This window comes from Nycticebus coucang, chromosome 3 (genome assembly GCF_027406575.1).
Source record: "Nycticebus coucang isolate mNycCou1 chromosome 3, mNycCou1.pri, whole genome shotgun sequence".
Lineage (NCBI taxonomy): Eukaryota > Metazoa > Chordata > Mammalia > Primates > Lorisidae > Nycticebus > Nycticebus coucang.
Window position 1 is genome coordinate 105740722 of NC_069782.1, and position 18776 is coordinate 105759497.

Consider the following 18776-nt stretch of genomic DNA (forward strand, 5'->3'; position numbering starts at 1 on the left):
AAAAGTACATGTCAAAGTAATTCAAAATTAGGCCCTCCGTGCAAATCTGTGTATTTCTTGTTTCCTGGGAAGTCAGATTTTTGTTGTATTTAATAGATTTGGCTTTTTAGATTTTTTATCTTTTAATAGAAATGTGTTTTCTCTTTGTGGTTGTTTTGTCCATCTTTAAATGTCCTCCTCTTAAAAGCTGTTTTTTCACAAGCAACATCTGTGCCTGATAAAGCTACGTCATATTATTATCTCACAAGAAAGGCGTTACAAACGCTCAAGATTGACAAAACAGAAAATGAGAAACTTTCAACATGTCTATTTCCAGTCATAATCAGTGGATTCAAGCCTATAAATATCTTACTGCAACTGTCCCAGAAGGGAACAACGTAGCGGAAAGAGGCAGGGAAAAAATTCTTGGCTAGGACCATTTGTAGATTTTGTATAAACAGAAAGCACTATCCCCACATTAGGATTTCAACATAATCCTGAGTCGAAATTATTTTTTCCAATTCAAAGAATCTGAGCAGTTCTGATATTTCAGAAATGAAAACAAGTATACTCACTCTGTTTAAAACCTAAATAGGGTATTCGTTCTATCGGCGTTTTTCTTTCTTTCATGTATTTATAAAGTGCCACCAAGAAGGCCTGTTCGTCTGCCCTGCACTCTTCACCAATGGCAAGCTTTGGTTTTTCTTCATTTGAGACTTTTTTACAGTTATTATGGTTATTCTTCGGCTTGGTCAAGGCTGACCTGCCCTCACATTTCACCTGGAAAAGGGAAGATACACCATATCAGACCAGGCACAGCCCTGGAATGCTTGCAAAAATCACAGCTAGTGGCAGACACAGTGATGCTTTTCATTGAGTGGTAAGGGAGAACCAGTCAATTATCCTTGCGTTTGATAGCTTTTTAGAGGCATCATTGAAAATGAACTGTCTTAGAACAAGGGATGGCAAATTTCTTGTAAACAGCCACATACCAAATATTGCAGGCTTTTTGCAACTACTCAACTTTAGCAGGACAGCAGTCATGGCAGTATGTAAATCATGAGTGCAGCTATGTTCTGATAAAACTTTATTAACAAAAACAGGGGACCTAGGGGCTATAGTTTGCCAAATTATGCCAGCTTCTTTTAGGTATTTTGTGATGTGGAAGGAGGGATTACAACATACTCCTTGTAAATATGTTGGTATCTGGTAGAAAACATTTTTCTGCCTCTTTATACATTTTATTTTCCTAAGGGGCATCATTAGGTAATGTCCTGAAATAACCTCTGCCTTCCTAATAAATAGCTCTATATTTTATGCTTTGTATCAAAAAGAAAGACAAGTTTCCTCCCTCACTCCATTCCTCCCTCTCTCCCTTCCTCCTTATCTTTCTTTTTTTCTTTGACAGAGTCTTACTCTATTGTTTTGGGCTAGAGGGTCTGGGACCCAGCCTAACTCACAGCAACTACAAATTCCTGGCTTCAAGCAATCTTCCTGCCTTAGCCATCCCAGTAGCTGGGACTACAAGGGCCCACTGCAACGCTTAGGTGAAAGGGTCCTTCACCTTTGCTCAGACTGGACTCAAACTCCTGAGCTCAAGGGATCCTTCTGCTTTGGCCTCCATGGGTGCTAGGATTACAGGCATGAGCCACTGTGCCCAGCTGCAAATTTTTTTTTATAGTAAACTCATCTTGTTGCTATTCTCTCCAGCAACATGGAAAAAGAAGCTGATGCCAGCAGTTTTGCTGCTGGTGAAGAATACCAGCAAGGTTTCTGCTGTTTGTCACCCAGGGTGATGCCTGGAACACCATCAGTAGGAGACAGAAGATCCCACTCTGTAATGAGGGCCTCTTGCTTTTCAGTCTGCTCTGACAAAACAATCAGAAATGTTAACTTGCCACAAAAAGTGAGCAGAGGTCAGATGAAAACCCAAGAAGAGTAAGTATAAAGCTCCATAATTAAAAAATGGAGGGTAGTAAAAGCTCCAGATGTTCCCCCTTCCACACTCCAAGCAGATAAGGAACTTGGCACATCGAGGAGCTAACCTAATGTTCTCTCCTCACTGCCGTGTTCTACAAGAGGCCTTTGATGGCTGTTAAATATAACACCAAGTTGCTGAGCTATTTTAATTGTAAAAGGGGGAAGTACAAAGGGTCAGACTTTGAGTTCAAGTGTGCCCATGGGGAATGTGTACATTCCAATATTCTTTACATCTCCACAGCTAACGGGAGAGAAGAGGGGGAGTGCTGGGGAAATGTTATGAATAAAAATGTCCCTCGTATCTACAACACTGTCCACTTCACACTTCTGAATTCTTTCTCTGCAGACACAGCCTCCCACCCCAACCCATGCTCACTTATTAAAGGGAAGTGTATTCTCTGTAAAGAGTTTTCTTTATGGCTTATTCTCTCAAGTGAACACACTAGTTTAATATCTTTAGACTAGCTCTGGCGAAATAAAATTTCCTCTGCAACTCATTCCATGGAGCCTCTAGATAAGATTTTAATTTTTAAGGGGCTGTGGAAATGGGATGAAAACATTTTTTTCCATGTCGAATTTTTTCTGACAGTCTTTCAAACTCAAGTACTTTGCAAGTTATCCGAAGGTGAACATCCTGTGAAACTTTTATGTTGTCATCATTTTTCACTGCCAAAGTTCAGGCTGTTAAGTCTAAAGTTTTGATGAAATTTATAATTTAATGGCTTCTTGAAATCATAAAAATCACTCCAGTTTTCATCTGTATTGCTTCCCACCCTTCTTTGGGTGTTTACTGGGAAGGCAGGTCCTATTTGAAACATTATTTCATTTCATACTCACAACTCTACTGGGTGTTATAATTCTCCAATTTGAGATAAAGAAACTGAGGGAGAGAGGAACTGTACCAGGTTCCTGAGAGCAAGGGTGAGTCTGGCATTTGAACCCCGGTAGCCTCACGTTGGGGCTTGTGGTTTTAAACACTCTACTGACACTCTTAAAAATACTAAATTGGTCATCGAAACCAATGTCCCATTAAAAAAGCATATCTTATAACTAGGCATTGCAAAACCTACTGCTTAGAAATGTGATTTATGAAATGAAAAGTAAAAGATAAAACTAGATGGTTTCCAAAGTGTCAAAGAGCTCCACTCCTTCTACTGTGTGTTGAGCAAAGGGAAAGAAATCATGATCAACTGAGGTCCTACAAGGAGCGAGACAGGGAGCTGTGTGGGCTTCACAAAGTCTTTCAAATATTCTTAAGAATTGTAAAAAGGAGATATTTAGGCCCATTTTACAGTCGAGGAAATTGAAGCTCAGTGAGGTCGTATATCTCGTCATGTGGGTCAAGAGGAGCAGACCTCTGGGTTTAGAGCTTGGGGTTGCTCCTCTCCAAAACCCAATCTTGTACAAGAAGGGTACATAGTTTGTGGATTACACATGTGGAGTCTTAACTCTGTGTGATAATGGGCCAATTATCCATATGATTGGGTCAGATGCACCACTGTCAAGAGAATATGAAGTATTTCTTCCTCAGTGTCTGGACTATTACTTAACCCTCTGCCTCACTGGTATAGAAATACCCAGAAACAGAAGGAAAAGCCCAGAGGAGACACACACTCCAGACCCAAAGTAACTGAGCCTCCCTGCTTCATCGCAAAGGCTGCAGGTAAAGCCAAGCTGCCACCTACTAAACTCCGTCCTGAATCTCAGTAGGTCTCCCAGGACACTGCTCCTGGGAAGCCAGGTACTTGCTAAGAAGTGAACAAGTGAACAGAAGCTTCCTTTTTTGTACTGGTTTTGTACAATTTTTTTTTTTTTTTCAATTAACACACATGACCTTTTTAGGCTATTATTCTGTTGCTGGGTAGGAACAAGTCAAGTTCCTTGGTAATTTTTCTTTTTTTTTTTTTTTTATACGTTTACCCAAAACATTCTCAGTATGTCAAGCTACTGAATGAAGTAGACTGCAAGTGTTAATGGAAATAGGACTTTACCTAACAAATGCAATCAGTGTAACCTGGCTTATTGTACCCTCAATGAATCCCCAACAATAAATAAATAAATAAATAAATAAAAGAAAGCCCAACTTTTGATGGTGACAGGTAACTATCAGATTTGTTTTTTCTGACCTGAATGTAGTACACCTTTTGCCTTCACTAAAATCTTTGGGGTTTCCAAAACGATTGAGAAAGTACTAATCGAAGACTAAACATTTAATGTTCTCAGTGAACCACCATATATTTGATATTAACCATGTCCTTCCACGGGATTGAGTTATAACTAACCCGGCCTTCAACCGGGGCATTAAGTGTGCTGACCCAGAAGTAAAAAAGCCAGAGTTCTAATTTTGGTTTGGTCACCAACTTGCTTAAGTGACCCTCAGTTTCTTCCCCAGTAAAGCAAGAAGGATAATCCCCGTGGACAGTTCTAAGAAGCATTAATCTGAGGAAAAACTTTGAAAATAATTTTGTCATATTTGTGAAACATTGAAAGTATATCTGTGATTGAAATGGAGATACTGCACACCTCTTGTTTTTGCTTTCTTTTAGAATATAAACCACTTGTTAAACACTCTGGCCTTTGGAAAATGCTTCCAGAATACAAGAAATCATTTATTTCCTTCTATCAATGTAGGCTTTTCATATTGATAAGTTGAGTATCAAGTCTCCTAGAGACGTAGGCCAAGGAGACTTCTCTGGCATCGATCACTCTATGCACAGGCCTGGGCCTGGGCTCTGCTGCTTTAAGATGATCCCAGGGAAGTGGCAAGATTTGGGCTGGCCACATTCAGAATGTCTTCAGAGAACTGGTAGTTTCCTCTCATGTGACTTTTGCTGTCTTTGGGAGGCTACGAAACTTTTTCTCCCTCCCTCGGACAATAGTCTTGCAAAACTAGTTTTTGTGTTCTCTTTGAAAGAATGCAACATTTTGATGGTGACAGGCAAATTACTTGGCTTGTTTTTCTAGTCATGAACACAACAACCCAGTGGGTCCTACTCTAAGAGCCTTGCTCTGTATAGCTGTAGGAAGCTGGTGCTTGTCCATAGTTAGAAATGGTCTGTTTGAGGCACTTTTGAAAAAAACAGTCGAAGGGCTTTTGGTCATAAAGTCAAACAGTTCATCATCCTCTAAAACCGGCTTCCAGGTCAGTAAATAATCAGAGAGTCAAAGCTTTATAATCTCTTCTGTAGCTTTCATAGGAAAAGACCAGGTAAAGAGACAAATGCCTTCATCATGGCTGTGTTGGTCCCAGATGTGGCTTGTTCATTCCGTAGGGATTTTACACCTGTCTCTTGATACCAACAGACAAGCCGCCATACTTCATCTCTGCCCGTCTTCTTCTTCTAGTTGAAACGGTCTCCCCAGCCTCACTGGAAGGTGCCCAGGCAGGACTATAATCCAAGACACTGACAGTAGCTGAGCCTTAGCCTTGTCCCCAGAAGCTGACCGCAGCAGGACCCTCACCCATTTACCACTGAGAACCAGCACTGGAAGGATAGTCTGTCTCCTCATAGATTCAGAGTGGCAGCACCCACGTGGGGTGGGGTGAAGGGTTCACTCAGAAAACACAGGTTTGACTTCTATCCCTCCTAAGAAGGATAAGTCAGTGAACATGAAATATAGCCCATCTGTAGAGCAGGCGCCTGTTCTCAGTTTTGTGAGCTTGAGTGTGAGTTCTAAACTGCTGTCCTGGAGGGTAACACTGGAGGTTCTGTTCTTTCAGATCAACTGCATGAGTTTTGTAAAATTCCCAGGGGCATATCTTGGTAGAGACTCCAAAGGACATGGGAAGGAGTTTCATCCTGCTGGGCTCAGGTACAGAATATACTGGAGTAAACGCATGATGTCATCCTAGAAGTACGGGCAGGGCGCCAACATAAGGCATGGGCAGCTCAAGCTTAGCTCCGTGTTATATCCTAAAACCTTCTAGCTCTATAGTGTCTTCCAGGGACTTGCAAACTCTAAGGAAATGAGCTGTTCCTGCTGACATCCTAGATAGGTAGTTCTAGGGCTGAGATGTCCAACTTACAATAAAATGTCATTCATGGTATCCATGTGGATTTAAAGAAGGTTCAACATGTAGAATAAAAATAACTTCAGGGAAAGATGGATTTGTTTTGATCCAGAAAATGGAAAATACACATTTCTAAGGGTTGAGTTCTTTTTAACCTTTTGGAATCTTAGAAGCATAAAGAAACTCTAAACAAAAGTCCTCAGAAATTCCTGGCAAAACAATAACACTTAAAGATAAGATTTTTAGAATATCGAGGTCTAGGATTTACTTCATTTCCCTGGAAACAGGATGGAAAACATGACAGACAAATAGTAGACTGTCTACGTAGAACCGAATTCATTTTTTTCTACATCAGACTCTTCTAAATGCAATGTTCAAAAGTTCAGTTCTTGGATCTGGAAACCGGTATCAGTCTAAATCTGGTCTTCAATTCAGGTCCTAAAGGGACTATTGCTGTCTTTGGCACGAAAACAACACCTCAGTACAGTAAATGGAACCATGGAAATTTGACCTATGTCCACAAAAGTCAAAAAGATAAGTCTAAAAATATGAAGCGATACTTCACCCTTCATGGTGCTAAGCATTTCAGGCATGCACTTTCAAGATTCCAAAGAATGCTCAGGCAAAAGCCTAAGCCTGGGCCTTGAAAAACAGTCTAGAATTTGTACTTTCCTTCTGCATTAATAGAGATCTTTAAAAAGCATACTAAGTCCTTTCTGGTCTATGCATACAAATAAATGTATTGCTATGTATCTTTAAATTTACTCTAATGAAATTAGAGGTGACTTTCAAAAATACACGACTAAAAAGATTAATTCTAGCCATTTCTAATTTCATCCTCTGTTAATCTCTGAAACACATTTAGATGCACACATTCATAAAGAGGATGGTTCAGCTGGTCTATTTTTGATACAAGCAGAGTAAACTATGTCATTGTGTCACCCACTATGAAATCTCAGCCTCAGTGACGTAGGTGCTTAATCATCTGTCCTTTACCTAACAGGCCAAACGGGGAGGTGGGAAGTCTTTCTGTTGACTAATCAAAATGCTTACCTTCCGCCCAACCCCCCAGCAACAGGAAGGAGGGGAGGTGGCGGCAACAGACACTGCCTGGAGCCTCAAAAGCTCTGAATACCAAAGTCAGATTCTGAATTGAAAACTGCCAGCAAGACACAGAGCTGAGAAATAAAGGGGGAAAGGACAAATAAAAAGATGCAGCAAAAGGAATGCCACGGGGTGAGAGTGGATGACTGTACCTTGACAACGGCTTTGCCATCAGAATTATTGTTGGAATCTTTAACACCACTGAATGAATCTCTTCTTTGTGGGCATGCTTTCTTTTTGCGTGGTCTGCCTTTAAGATTTGGCGCTGAAAACAAACAGAGAACAATTGATAGGCATTTTCATTTGCATGAGTTTCCTTTTATTAAAGACCAAGAATCTTACTACAGTGGTCCCTTCTCATTGTTTTCAGAGAAATGTGCATGTCTACGGCAGCCTTTTCATTACGTGCGTCTCTTCTCCAGAAGGGTTGCATCTTGGTAGACTACACACTTTTGGACATGTTTCCCAAAGCTAATCCATCACACTTTAAAATGTCTAATGAATACAAGTAAAATAAAGCCCTTAGCTCTAAAAGATGATGATAAGAAAAACGTCCTTCCCCCTTAAATAAAGAAGCATTTTGGGCTGAACAACAATCTTGAACCAGGCTTTGAGATCATTCTTTGTTTGTTTTGTATCTTGTTTTCAGAAACCTAAGTGATATGCCAGCCCATTATAGTATCACAGTAACGTAACATTTGTAAACATCTCTCTTTGAAAGTGTTTGCTGGGGAGCATTTTCTCACATCATCATACGGATAAACAGAGATAGCTGCAGAGAAGAGGCATTCACAGCAACACTCTGGAAAATATTATTACATGTATTTACTAATAATATTGCGACCAGCATGTTTCAAATCTCAACAAATCTGGCAGAAGCATTTAAATCAGCAGGCTTTCTTTTCCTTTTCAATGTAACTTTATGAAGATCTTGAGGGTTATTTTAAAATAACTTCCACCAGATCGGCCTGCCATTGGGGTCAGGCTTTTTAAAAGCTGTAGACAAGATACAAATCAGTTACATTTCATCCTGGAAGTAGAACTCGGTTCCCTTTAAGATCTACACAGAAGGAAGGGGAAAAGCTGCTGTTTATTGAGAGCTGTGACGGTCAGGCGGGCATTAGCTTTCACATTTAACTTCATCACTCACCCAAGTCTGGCAAAATGAAAACTAAGCAACTCACCTGCCAGCCCTCAAACAATTCCAAACAAGTAAAATTATACCCTAAAGAATTTTTTTCAGTCCGTCCAAGGTACGGACACTTTCTGTGAGTTAAGGGATGATTCTGACAATATCAAATCTGAAACACACATACCCTGTTCATTTGTTTTTAATCCTCATTTATGTCACGCAGTGAACCAGTGGTTTTAGGACATCCTACATTGCCCTCATTTTACAAACACAATTAATCCCACTCATCTGATTCTCTACTCTGGATAACAGTTTTACTGTCTGTAAGAGCTCGGTAGAGCACAGCTGCCCTGTATACTTTATACACTCTTCGAGAGGCAAAAGTTTGAAAAAGTGGCTTCAGGGCTTAGGCTCTCCCTTTCCCAAACCCACTGTCTTCTCATATTCCCTTTAACACTGGTCTCAAAGTCCATCCCAGAAGAAAGCCAGGAACTACCAAAGGTTTTAACAAGCTCACAAACAAAATCAAGCAAAGCGAAAGGAGTGATTACCCATTCCAGTCGACACACATCTGCCTGACGGATGTCTGTGCTCATGAAAGCTACGGCATGTGACTGCTCCCCGGCCACATCCCTGGAAGTCTGCACTCGGTGTGGCTGTCAGCGTCCCTCCGAATGAGAGCTGCAAGGCTCAGCGCTCTGCTTACAACTCCCCTCCCCCGGCAGCTCCATTACTCATGTAAACACACGGCAGTGACTCGCACGGAGTGTGTGGGATGCGCCCCAGGACTCTGCAAGTTGCCAGACTGGCAGGGAGGGCTCTGCTCCCTCCACCTCCCTGCGCAGCACGGGGTTGGTGATTTCATCCGTCCTGTTTTGTGGATCCTGACCTCTTGCTCCCCTGTCAGAGCACGCTGCCACGTTCCATGAATCTGACACAGTCCACAGCCTGGAGCCAGGGCGTGGACTATTTTGTTTAGAAGACTTTGTGTAGCACAGAAGTAGTTTCCACAACTGACCCAAGCGCTAAGACTTTAATGACTGAGAGGGAAGGATGTACTTTCCTGTCCCTTATCAAAATAATAGCAGAAAGCTACAGAAACAAACAGAAGGTGGGGGAGCAGGGCTGAGGCATTTCATTAAAAGAAAACAAAGCGATACCACCTCTGTCCTAAGACTTGTTCCTATGATCTTCCCTTCCTAGCCTTTTGGTGAAAAGCACTTAGCCCTAACCGGCATTTATTTCCAGAAAAACTAAAATCCCAAAGGCCTTTTCGATAGAACTTGTATTGAACATGCTGTTTTTAAATAAAGGCCAAGGTTCCAGGAACCAACGAGAGAAGTCATCTCCAAACCCGGTCTATTTTCTCCCCTCTTTGAGCTGTTTTCAGAATCCAGAGAAGTAAACCTCCTCCTCTCCCAGCAGATTCTGAGAATTACAATTTTAGAACAGACTAGCACCTAATATTCTGGTTACACAAACGTAAACTCTAAATGGGACTGGATCAAGAGAAAAAGACCTTTGTTCTTCCTAAAGCAAGTACAGGGTCTATTTCAGGTATGGTTTAGGCAAATCCCTCCAGTAACTCAAGACTCAAAGTCAAGGGCCTCTTTTAGTCTCCCCTCTGAATATTTTTATTCTGTCTTTCTCTCATGGAACATACCACTGTACTCCTAGTACTTTAGCTGTGTTTTTGGCATGTAATTATACTAGACTGGAGAATCCTTACGGGCAAGATGGTGTGGGACTCATCTCTCATCTGCCCCAGTGCAACACCCTGGAGGCATCATTGGGTAATATGAATTCGATGAATGAATAAATGACTCATGGAAATAAATATACCTATATATTCCTCCTTCCTGGAACCCGCCAACCTGACCACAGGGCACACGTGTCACACTGGACACCTGTGAAACTGCATTCACCTGTCTTACTTACAGTATGTTTTTGGAACATAAACAAGCGACTTGAGTTTGCACTGGGCATGGAGATGGTAAACCTAAGGTGTTTGGCACCCAAAGATAGCTAAGCTTTGCATCTGGCTTCTCAATTGGGCTGGAATCTTGTCCCCAGGCAACACACAAGTGCCTGAAGAGCACAAGTGTTAGCAGTCTCAGTGGGACTGGAGCAGGCAGGGCTGTAATATGATTAGAGACCTTTTGGAATCATAACACCCCAGGTGAAGCTTTGGCACCGAGGGACTGGCTTTTTGGGGATAGCAAAAATTCTGGCTCCCAAGTCAGATCGTATTTTTCCTCTAGGGGTCTTGAAAATAAATCATTCACTGGGCCAGGTAGTGAAAACAAATGCATTATTGTGTAGTACTGGTCAGGGGTGAGGTGAGGCTCTAGACTTTCGCTTTTTTACATAAGAAACAACCGCACCTCCTTCCAGACACCCTGGAGGGACCTATACTTATGCTGTCCTTGAAAGCTCAGGGCTGTGCACCTCCTGACACAACAAAACCCCAGGACTCCAGACTTTGACCAGCTCTGGTGCTTTAGGTGAGACCGATTTCTCTCAACAAAGTCTCCTGAGAAGCCAGCAGTGTTCTTAGCCAATAGCATGCCTGCTACCAGTTAGTTCTGCTTTTAAAAAATACTAAAGTGATAAATGCTCTCTTACTTTTATGTGTGTGTGTATAATCCACTGGCCTGGCTCATCAAAGATTCAGTAAATGCTCTTGGCATGACTATTTTCAATATTATACATAAATAATAACAGTAGCTAATGCTTTCAGAGCACTTCCTCTGTGTCATTCACTGTCCCGATGCATACAATAGCACAGAAAACTCACAAGGCAAAGAGGAAGGCACAATTGTTATCTCCATTTTACAGACCAGGAAACTGAGATAGAGATGAAATTACTTGTCTCCATGCAAACAGCAGGTTACTGATAGCAGGAGGACCCAACCCAGGCAACTGGACTTCAGGGAGAGCTCCTACTTTGCAACTTCTCTCTAACAGACACACATACACTCAGCCTTGTAACAAGATGTTCACAGTAACTTGGGCTGGCAGCAAGCAGGGAGCTCTCCCCGAATGAAAACACTCTCTAACACCCACAGCATGAAGGGGCTGCAGCCCATCCCAGGCAGCAAACTACATGTGACACACTTGCCAGAAAGCTGGGTCCCCAGTAGTCTACCTGACTCAGCAGTAGGTGACAGGACTTCCACTAAAGCCACTAAAACTTGGTCAGAGTAGGCCATTATCCGCCTTCCACTGGGCCACTCACTCTGCTGCCCCATCAGTGAGAGATCTCTATGGTTTTATTGGGGTTTTTTTGTTTGTTTGTTTGTTTTTGAGATAGAGTCTCACTTGGTTGCCCTCGGTAGAGTGCCGTGGCATCACAACTCACAGCAACCTCCAGCTCCTGGGCTTAGGTGATTCTCTTGCCTCAGCCTCCTGAGTAGCTGGGACTACAGGCGCCCGCCACAACGCCTGGCTATTTTTTTTTGTTTGGCTGGGGTGGGGTTTGAACCCTCCACCCTCAGTATATGGGGCTGGCACCCTACTCACTGAGCCACAGGTGCCATCCGATCTCTATGGTTTTAAAGAAAATCTTTCCTCACTGCCCATCTGTTCCTCTTCCTCAGTGCCAAGAAATTAATAAGTATTCACCTTTGTGAAGTCATGGCTATTTCTATAGGTGTTAATCCCAGATTCTAGGGCACTTTGACATCTCACCATGTTTGTTCTTTTCTTTTTAAAATTCCTTCAAATATTAATGAATTATAGCCTATTTTCTTGACAATATAGCAAAACAAGTTTATTTTCCTGAAAGGAGTAGAAGCTCAGAGTTGCAAACATTCATATTTATGTATTTATTTCACCATGGGTTCAGACAAGTTATGTGGCAGAGCAGTGCAGGTGTGGGAAACTTTCTTGTCAACCCCAACTCTTGCAATAATAATAATAAAACAAAGGAAATGTAACCAGTTACTGGCAAAGTCAATTGCTTTTGGCTTAAATGTTCCTGTTATTTTTCTACTGTGTTCTTCCTGTCATGACCGTCTCTCTCTCTCTCTCTCTTTTTTTAATAGCATTTGTGCTCTTGGAAACACCGTGAAGATAGATAAACTGCTATAAAAGCTGGATTGACTCATCAGTTAACAACTCTTTCTTCCCATTCTGCAGAGAGGGTTTTTTGCCAACTCTCGAGAAATTCTTTGTGAGCTTCCACTCAGAGATAGGGCTTGCTGGTGGAGACTGGAATCAGGAGATGGAAAACCAGGCATAATTTTTCTAAGAGTTTGACCCCAGGGGTCAATGTCTAGAGGAAGCCGACAGAGCGTTAACTCATTTGATTTGCAAGTTGTGTGTGTTTTAAACACGAGCCAGAAAACAAAACTCCACTGATTGAAGCATTAGACACAGACAAACACTGTTCTATGTATAGTACGCATTACTGATAATACTTTGCATTTCTGTAATGCCTGTCCTCTGAGGATCTCCATTCTCCGGTACATTTTCTTTGGAGACAATAATCTCAAAATACTCTGGCAAGTTTCAGCATGGAGCATGGCTCTTTCTGGAAAAAAAAAAAAAAAAAAAAAACCCTACCCTAATTTAGTTATCATTTACTGTGTTCTATTTTCAATGTTTCCCTCTTGACTATTTAGAAACTTCCTCTTTCACTACAACAAAAATAGGATGAGTGTTTTTAAAGTTATTAACGTATAAGTAAAAGACTTAGAAACCAAGAATGGCAGAAGGCTTGATCAAAGCCACTCCTAAAATTTATGGGTGTAATAAAAGAAAGGCATTTCACAGATAATCTCTTACAGAATTTCAGTTTTCAAATAGTTGGGGGCAGGAAGAAAACGAGAAGCTCTCAGCCCTCATTTTGGCTTTAACTTAAAGCTAATATTTTTAACTTAATAATTCATAGTTGATTTCCCAACATTATTATTTTAAATCAAGTTATATCCTGTAGAGAACCCCTGGGCACTTGACTTCCAGTTAATTGATTGAATCTACGGATTCACAAAGCACTGATCATACTATATATAATGCTTTAAGAATATTTGAGTTTATTTTTATTCTGTTTCCCTATAAACAGCCTTCCACACCCACCAGAAATGTTTGAGAAACAATCATATTGTCTGAATATGAACAACAGGCCCATTAACAAGCTCACCTCCCTCAATCTTGTGGGACATTCAAACTTAAATGATGTATTTTAAACAATAGATGTGGTGAAACAATGCTGTTAAAGTGTTATTATTTGGTAATTATTCTGACAGTTCTCTATGAAGAGAAATTTTTCTTCTCAAGTAAAGGCATTAAGAAAATGAGCCCAGAGTGTGGAGCCCAGACACCAGAGCCAGATTTAAATGCCTTATGGTTCCACTGCCACCAAGACCACAGAGCCTGGAACAACAACACAGGATGTGCCCCTCAGATAATTATACTCATCCTTCTGGCTGTGTGAAGACCTGGGCTTTGGGTTTCCAAGTTTGCTTTAGCCCAAGCCACTCAAGGTCATCTGAACCACAACTACAATTTAGCGTGTGCTCTCATAGAATCCAGGCTCCCATGTTACCTCCTAAAAGGGTGAGCAGTTGTATTGTTACAAGGTGAAAAATGAAGCTGGCTTTAGATGAGGGCCATCACTTCACTTCTTCGCCCAAGTCTCTAAGATTCCCCAGGATTGCTAATGAGAGTGAAATGTATTTACTGCCTTGGTCATACCTGGACTACTTGGGGAGTTTTAAGTCCAAAACAGCCGTGGACTTCATTGACTGCTCAACAGACCATGTAAGTAAACACTCTTGTAATCCCTTCCCAAACATGCACAGTCTTACTCACTCTTGTTTCATACTTGTGAATGCTGAAGCAATTGTTAATCCTCCAATCAAAATTTTAGTCATTTCATAGGCATGCGATTTGCATAGCTATTTCCTGATCCACCTTCTCTCTGTGCCCTGGAGGTCTTCATTTCTCAGAAACACTTAAAAACACAGATTACTTGACTTCTACCTCCCTCCCCCATCCCATAGAGAAGGACTTGCTACCTCATCTGCATTGCTGATTGGTTGGAAAGCACCCAACTCTATGCCTTCTTGCCACGAAAACAAGACAAGCAAACCTCTTTTATAGTCAGGCTTTACCTGCAGTGATGGGTGGATTTCTGTCTTTGTTCCTCCTCCTCCTTGAGGGGGGAGAGAAATTTAAACGACCAAATGTTATTTATATATTCTTCTGAAATGATATAGTGAATTCCAAAGTAATACAAAAATATTCTAGAAGTCTGTATACGAGGGTTGTCCACAAGGTCACTGGCAATGAAGAAAGGGGTTATACAGACGCTTGTCACTACCTCTTGAGGAATAAAGGGGAAATCTGGAGCTGAGTCCAGGTGTGGAGTGAGGAGAGATTCTGAGGTTTCAGAGGATTGGCTCCTTAAGGTTAGAATTCTGGAAATAGGAAAAGAGATCGAAATCCATGCCAGAACTTTCAAACTCTCAGCTTCCCTCTTGTCTGTTTTGGCTGCCCACAACATCCACCTGTGGAAACCATTCTCAGTGGAGGGTCCCATTCAGGAATTGTGAGGGGGTGGTGGTATGATGTGTACATGGAGCTGTGTTACGAAAGCTTATTCATCTTTGGAATACTGGGCTTTGTACAGGTAAACCACAGCAAAGACAGGACTGAGGCCTAGGTGTCCCTGAGGACTGGGAAGACTCCTTTGCCTTACTTAGAATTTCGCATACTCTGTGAAGAGCCATCAGTGAAGTGCAGAAACCTAAGGACAGAGCTTAGTCCTTAAGGTTAGGGTAGCAGTGCCATCTGGTGCTAACTCTGATCCCCCTACCACCTCCCAGCTACAACATCTTGTCATGAAGTCACAAATCCCACAAAACCAAAAGTAGACTCTAAAAAATGCCATCGTGGCTCAAACTTCCATTTTCACATTTACCTGAGAACTCCTTTCTCCTATTACTCATCTCTCCAGATGCCAGGTCTCCACTAGCCACCTCCAGGCCCCTCTCTCAAAGAAGAAGATCAGGTCACAAGCTATGACAGTCAGAATGAGCACGTGTTTCAATGCTATCCCATGCATTTTTTTCTAAGAATTTTGGAATAGTGCCTATGTCCATTTTTTGAAAACTACTACAAAACACATATTTAGTCTTTCTTAGTATGATACTATGTAAGAATACAATTCCCATGCTCCTGCCCTGTCACCTCTGTGAGTGATGGGCAGTGGCTGTAAACACAGATGAAGATTTGCTCCCTTGCTCCTGGCCCCATCACCTCCTGCTGTGCAGCCTGGTTCCTGGGTCCGTGTTCCCGATTAGGGACCCTGGGGTAGAGACTCTGTGATACAGGTTGAAGTGATAGACCTGGGATGTGATCTGGCTAAATTTGAATCCTGTCTCTGCCATTTACACAAACCAGGTGACTGTCACCTCTGTTACATGGGGGTGATAACAGAACTGAAGCCACAGAGCTGTTGTGAAGATTAACTGAAGTCCTTTATGTGAAGTGCTTAAGGTGGTACTGGAGTACTCGGACTGGTACCTAGGGTGGGCTGTCCAGGTACTGGCGAAGAAGAAAAACACTGCCTGGGGCCCCTGTGTGGTCTGTCCGCACCCCCACCCCCCCACCTGCCTCTCCAGGCTCACATCTGACCATTCTCTCCCTTGTTCTAACCTTATCAAACTCTCTGCTGTTCCTAAACCTTCCCTTCTCTCTGCATCTTGGCACAGAATATTTCCTCTGCTTGGAAGGACCTCAGCCAAGTTTGTCCTCCTAACATCTGCCTCTGTGTTCTGATACTCTCTGCTTGTGGGTTTCTTTCCCAAAAAGCTTTCCCAACTTCTCTTCCCTCCCTCTCTTGGTCCCTCCCCACCTCCCTCCCTTCCCACCTCTCCCCCTTCCTTCTTTCCATCATTCAGCAGAGAGTGTCAGCTCCTTTCTCTGGGTCAGGTACGACCAGTGGTGTGGCAGTGACAAGGAGCATGCATTCTGAGATTTCGGTTTTTAAATATGCATCTATCACAGCACCGATCATGTTGTGCTTTGATGTTTTACCTGTTGGCTGCCTTATGTAGTCAATAAACATTTATGGGCACTACTGAAAAAAAAAGAAAACAATTCCAAGATAATTATCTCTCTTTTTTAAGGTCTATTCTGGAAATGCTTTTAAAGGACTTTTTGATTTCCGCAATTTCTGAAGGTTTTATAAAGACAGAACCTCTTACACATAGAAAATTACACTTTTTGTCTCTTTCTCTACCTCTTTTTTTTTCTTTCTGTTACAATCAATAAACCCACTCATTCTAGTCTATGATTGATACGTTCTGTGGTGTTACTATTGAACATGACAGCACAGAAGTGAAAGCTACATTTTTGTATTGAAGATCCTTACAAGGAACAGTAAATATCAGAACAGTTTTTAAACTCTCATATAAACAGAACATTCTTGCTCAGCCATTTCTCCAGGTTTGGAAATGAGATATTCCACTTTCAACGTTGAAGATAATTGATTGGCTACATCTCTAAAGAAAACATTCCCCACTTGGAAATAAGTAAAATAAGAAGGGTTTTGTGTTTTTTTTTTTTTTTTTTTTTTTTTTTGTGTGTGTGTGTGTGTGTGTGAATTAGCATGGTGATATTTAATTTATTACAGACTTGGATAAATATGTTCTGAGATACATTTCAGTATTTAAAACACATACATATAAGAGAAAAGAAAAAGTAAAAAGTCGTCAATTAATAAGCTCCCAATTTCTTTTTAAGAAGATCCAAAAAGGAATTCATACCAAAAGGGGATTTTTCACTGTCTCTGTGGTTCTTCTACCTTTCAGAAAATATAATTTAAGAAGTAGGATGAAATCTCTCACTTAAAAATAGAAAGGTGCCTAGTCTTGGTTGTCTGAGATTCTGAGACATTTTCCCTTGTTCATGTAAATTCCTCTCCCCCTCTCCCTCCCCCCTGAGGCACCAGTACCATTTCCGAGAAAGTACCCTCCTGGTCGTGGAGGTATAGGAGCCACCAAGATACTGAAAAATGACTTTAAAAACTTTTCTGTGGTACCAACACAGTCCCAGATTGCACAGAAGAATGAACATATTGGAGCAGGATGGGGTGAGGGGCCAAAAGGAAAGGAGAAAGGAACCTGGAGTGAGAGTGGAGGGATAGTGACAAGTCCATAATGTTATACCTGGTGACACATTAACTAAGAACAGATGATTATAGTCTTGCAGAGCAAGCCAGAGAACTCAGTTAATTGTAATGCGAATTTGTCGCGCTCTAGAGAAACAACAGTTACCATCCAAAACCCTAAGCTAAGTCTAACCATGAACATAGAAGAGGTTAGAACTTCGAATTTTTTTTCAGAATAAGGTACGACCGGTAACACTTTAGAGCTGCTCTACCCGTTACAGTCACCACATGTATCTGCTGAGTGCTGGGAATACCGTATGGCAAGTCCAAATTGAAATGTGCCACAGCATAAAAATATATACCGGTTTCTAAGACTTACTACGAAATAAAAGTAAAAGATCTCATTAATAACATTTTATATTGATTACATATTGAAATGATAATATTTTGGATATACTAGATTAAATAAAATATATTATTAAAATGAAGTCCACATGTTTCTTCTTACCTTTTAAAATGTGGTTATTAGAATACTTTAAATTACATGTGGCTCGCATTATCTTTCTCTTGGGCGATGTTGGTTTAGTCAATAATTCAATGTTATGATTATAGCTATGTTCTTGGAAATATGTGTTAAGGAGCAGGCAAAATAGGATTAACATCTGAAGCTAGGGTAATCGGCAAGAATCACAATTGAAAGTTTCAATACAATTTAGAATTTTATTCACTGTTAAGGGAGGATGGTCACATAGAGATGTGAGTGTCTGAAAATCCTGCCGAAGCTGAGTTCTTTCCTCTGCTGTAAAATTCCAATCTGGTAATCATTGACTTAAGGCTACTAAGTAGCCCTGAAGAAGATGTTATTTCATTAACTTCCTTAACGAAGATGGCAAAGCACATGTCAAGCCTGGGCAACAGACTGGAGAAAAGACAGAGAGACAATGACAGAAAGAAGGAGAAAAAGGGCCTGTATTTACTTCAGGACTTATTCTCTCCTGCCACCAGCACGGGTTGGGTGTAAATGCAAGCCATTTTCATCATCCTCTGCAAATCAAATGACAGAGAATGGAATTGAGTGATTTGGGCTAGTTGGAATTAGGAGCTTCTTAATCACAAATTGTTAATAGTTGACTGTATTTTTCTGTTTTTGGAGAGTTCACCTGAAAGTAAGCAAGGAGAGGTAGGTAAGGCCTAAATGTAAGGGTGTAGCCTCCTTGGTCCCATGTTTTTACATGATAAAAAGTAAGAATGTTCATTGAAGACAGGCATTCCAATGAAGCCCAGAAAAATCTGAACAGAACAAAATAGTTTGAACTCTGGGGACAAGGGAAGAGACACATTCTTTCCACGGTCATTCTTAGCACCAAGAGACCCTGAGGCATCACTCTGATAAAGTGGCTGTCCAATCCGCAGCTGGCCCAATGTCCCATTCTCCCAAACCCCTGTCACAG

General features: G+C 41.3%; 1 protein-coding gene across 3 annotated transcripts in view; it reads right to left on the minus strand.

The window, feature by feature from the left end:
- ARID5B (AT-rich interaction domain 5B) overlaps positions 1-18776 on the minus strand; it is a 188642-nt gene that overhangs the window by 36297 nt on the left and 133569 nt on the right. For 2 of the 3 annotated variants that reach the window (XM_053583496.1, XM_053583497.1), the window contains 2 exons: positions 7228-7340; positions 555-759 (listed from right to left, as the gene is read on the minus strand). In XM_053583496.1, coding sequence (XP_053439471.1) covers positions 555-759; positions 7228-7340 — 318 coding nt within the window. Of the gene's footprint in view, positions 1-554; positions 760-7227; positions 7341-8758; positions 9146-18776 lie in introns of those variants that run through there. The other variant, XM_053583498.1, reaches the window with a different exon arrangement.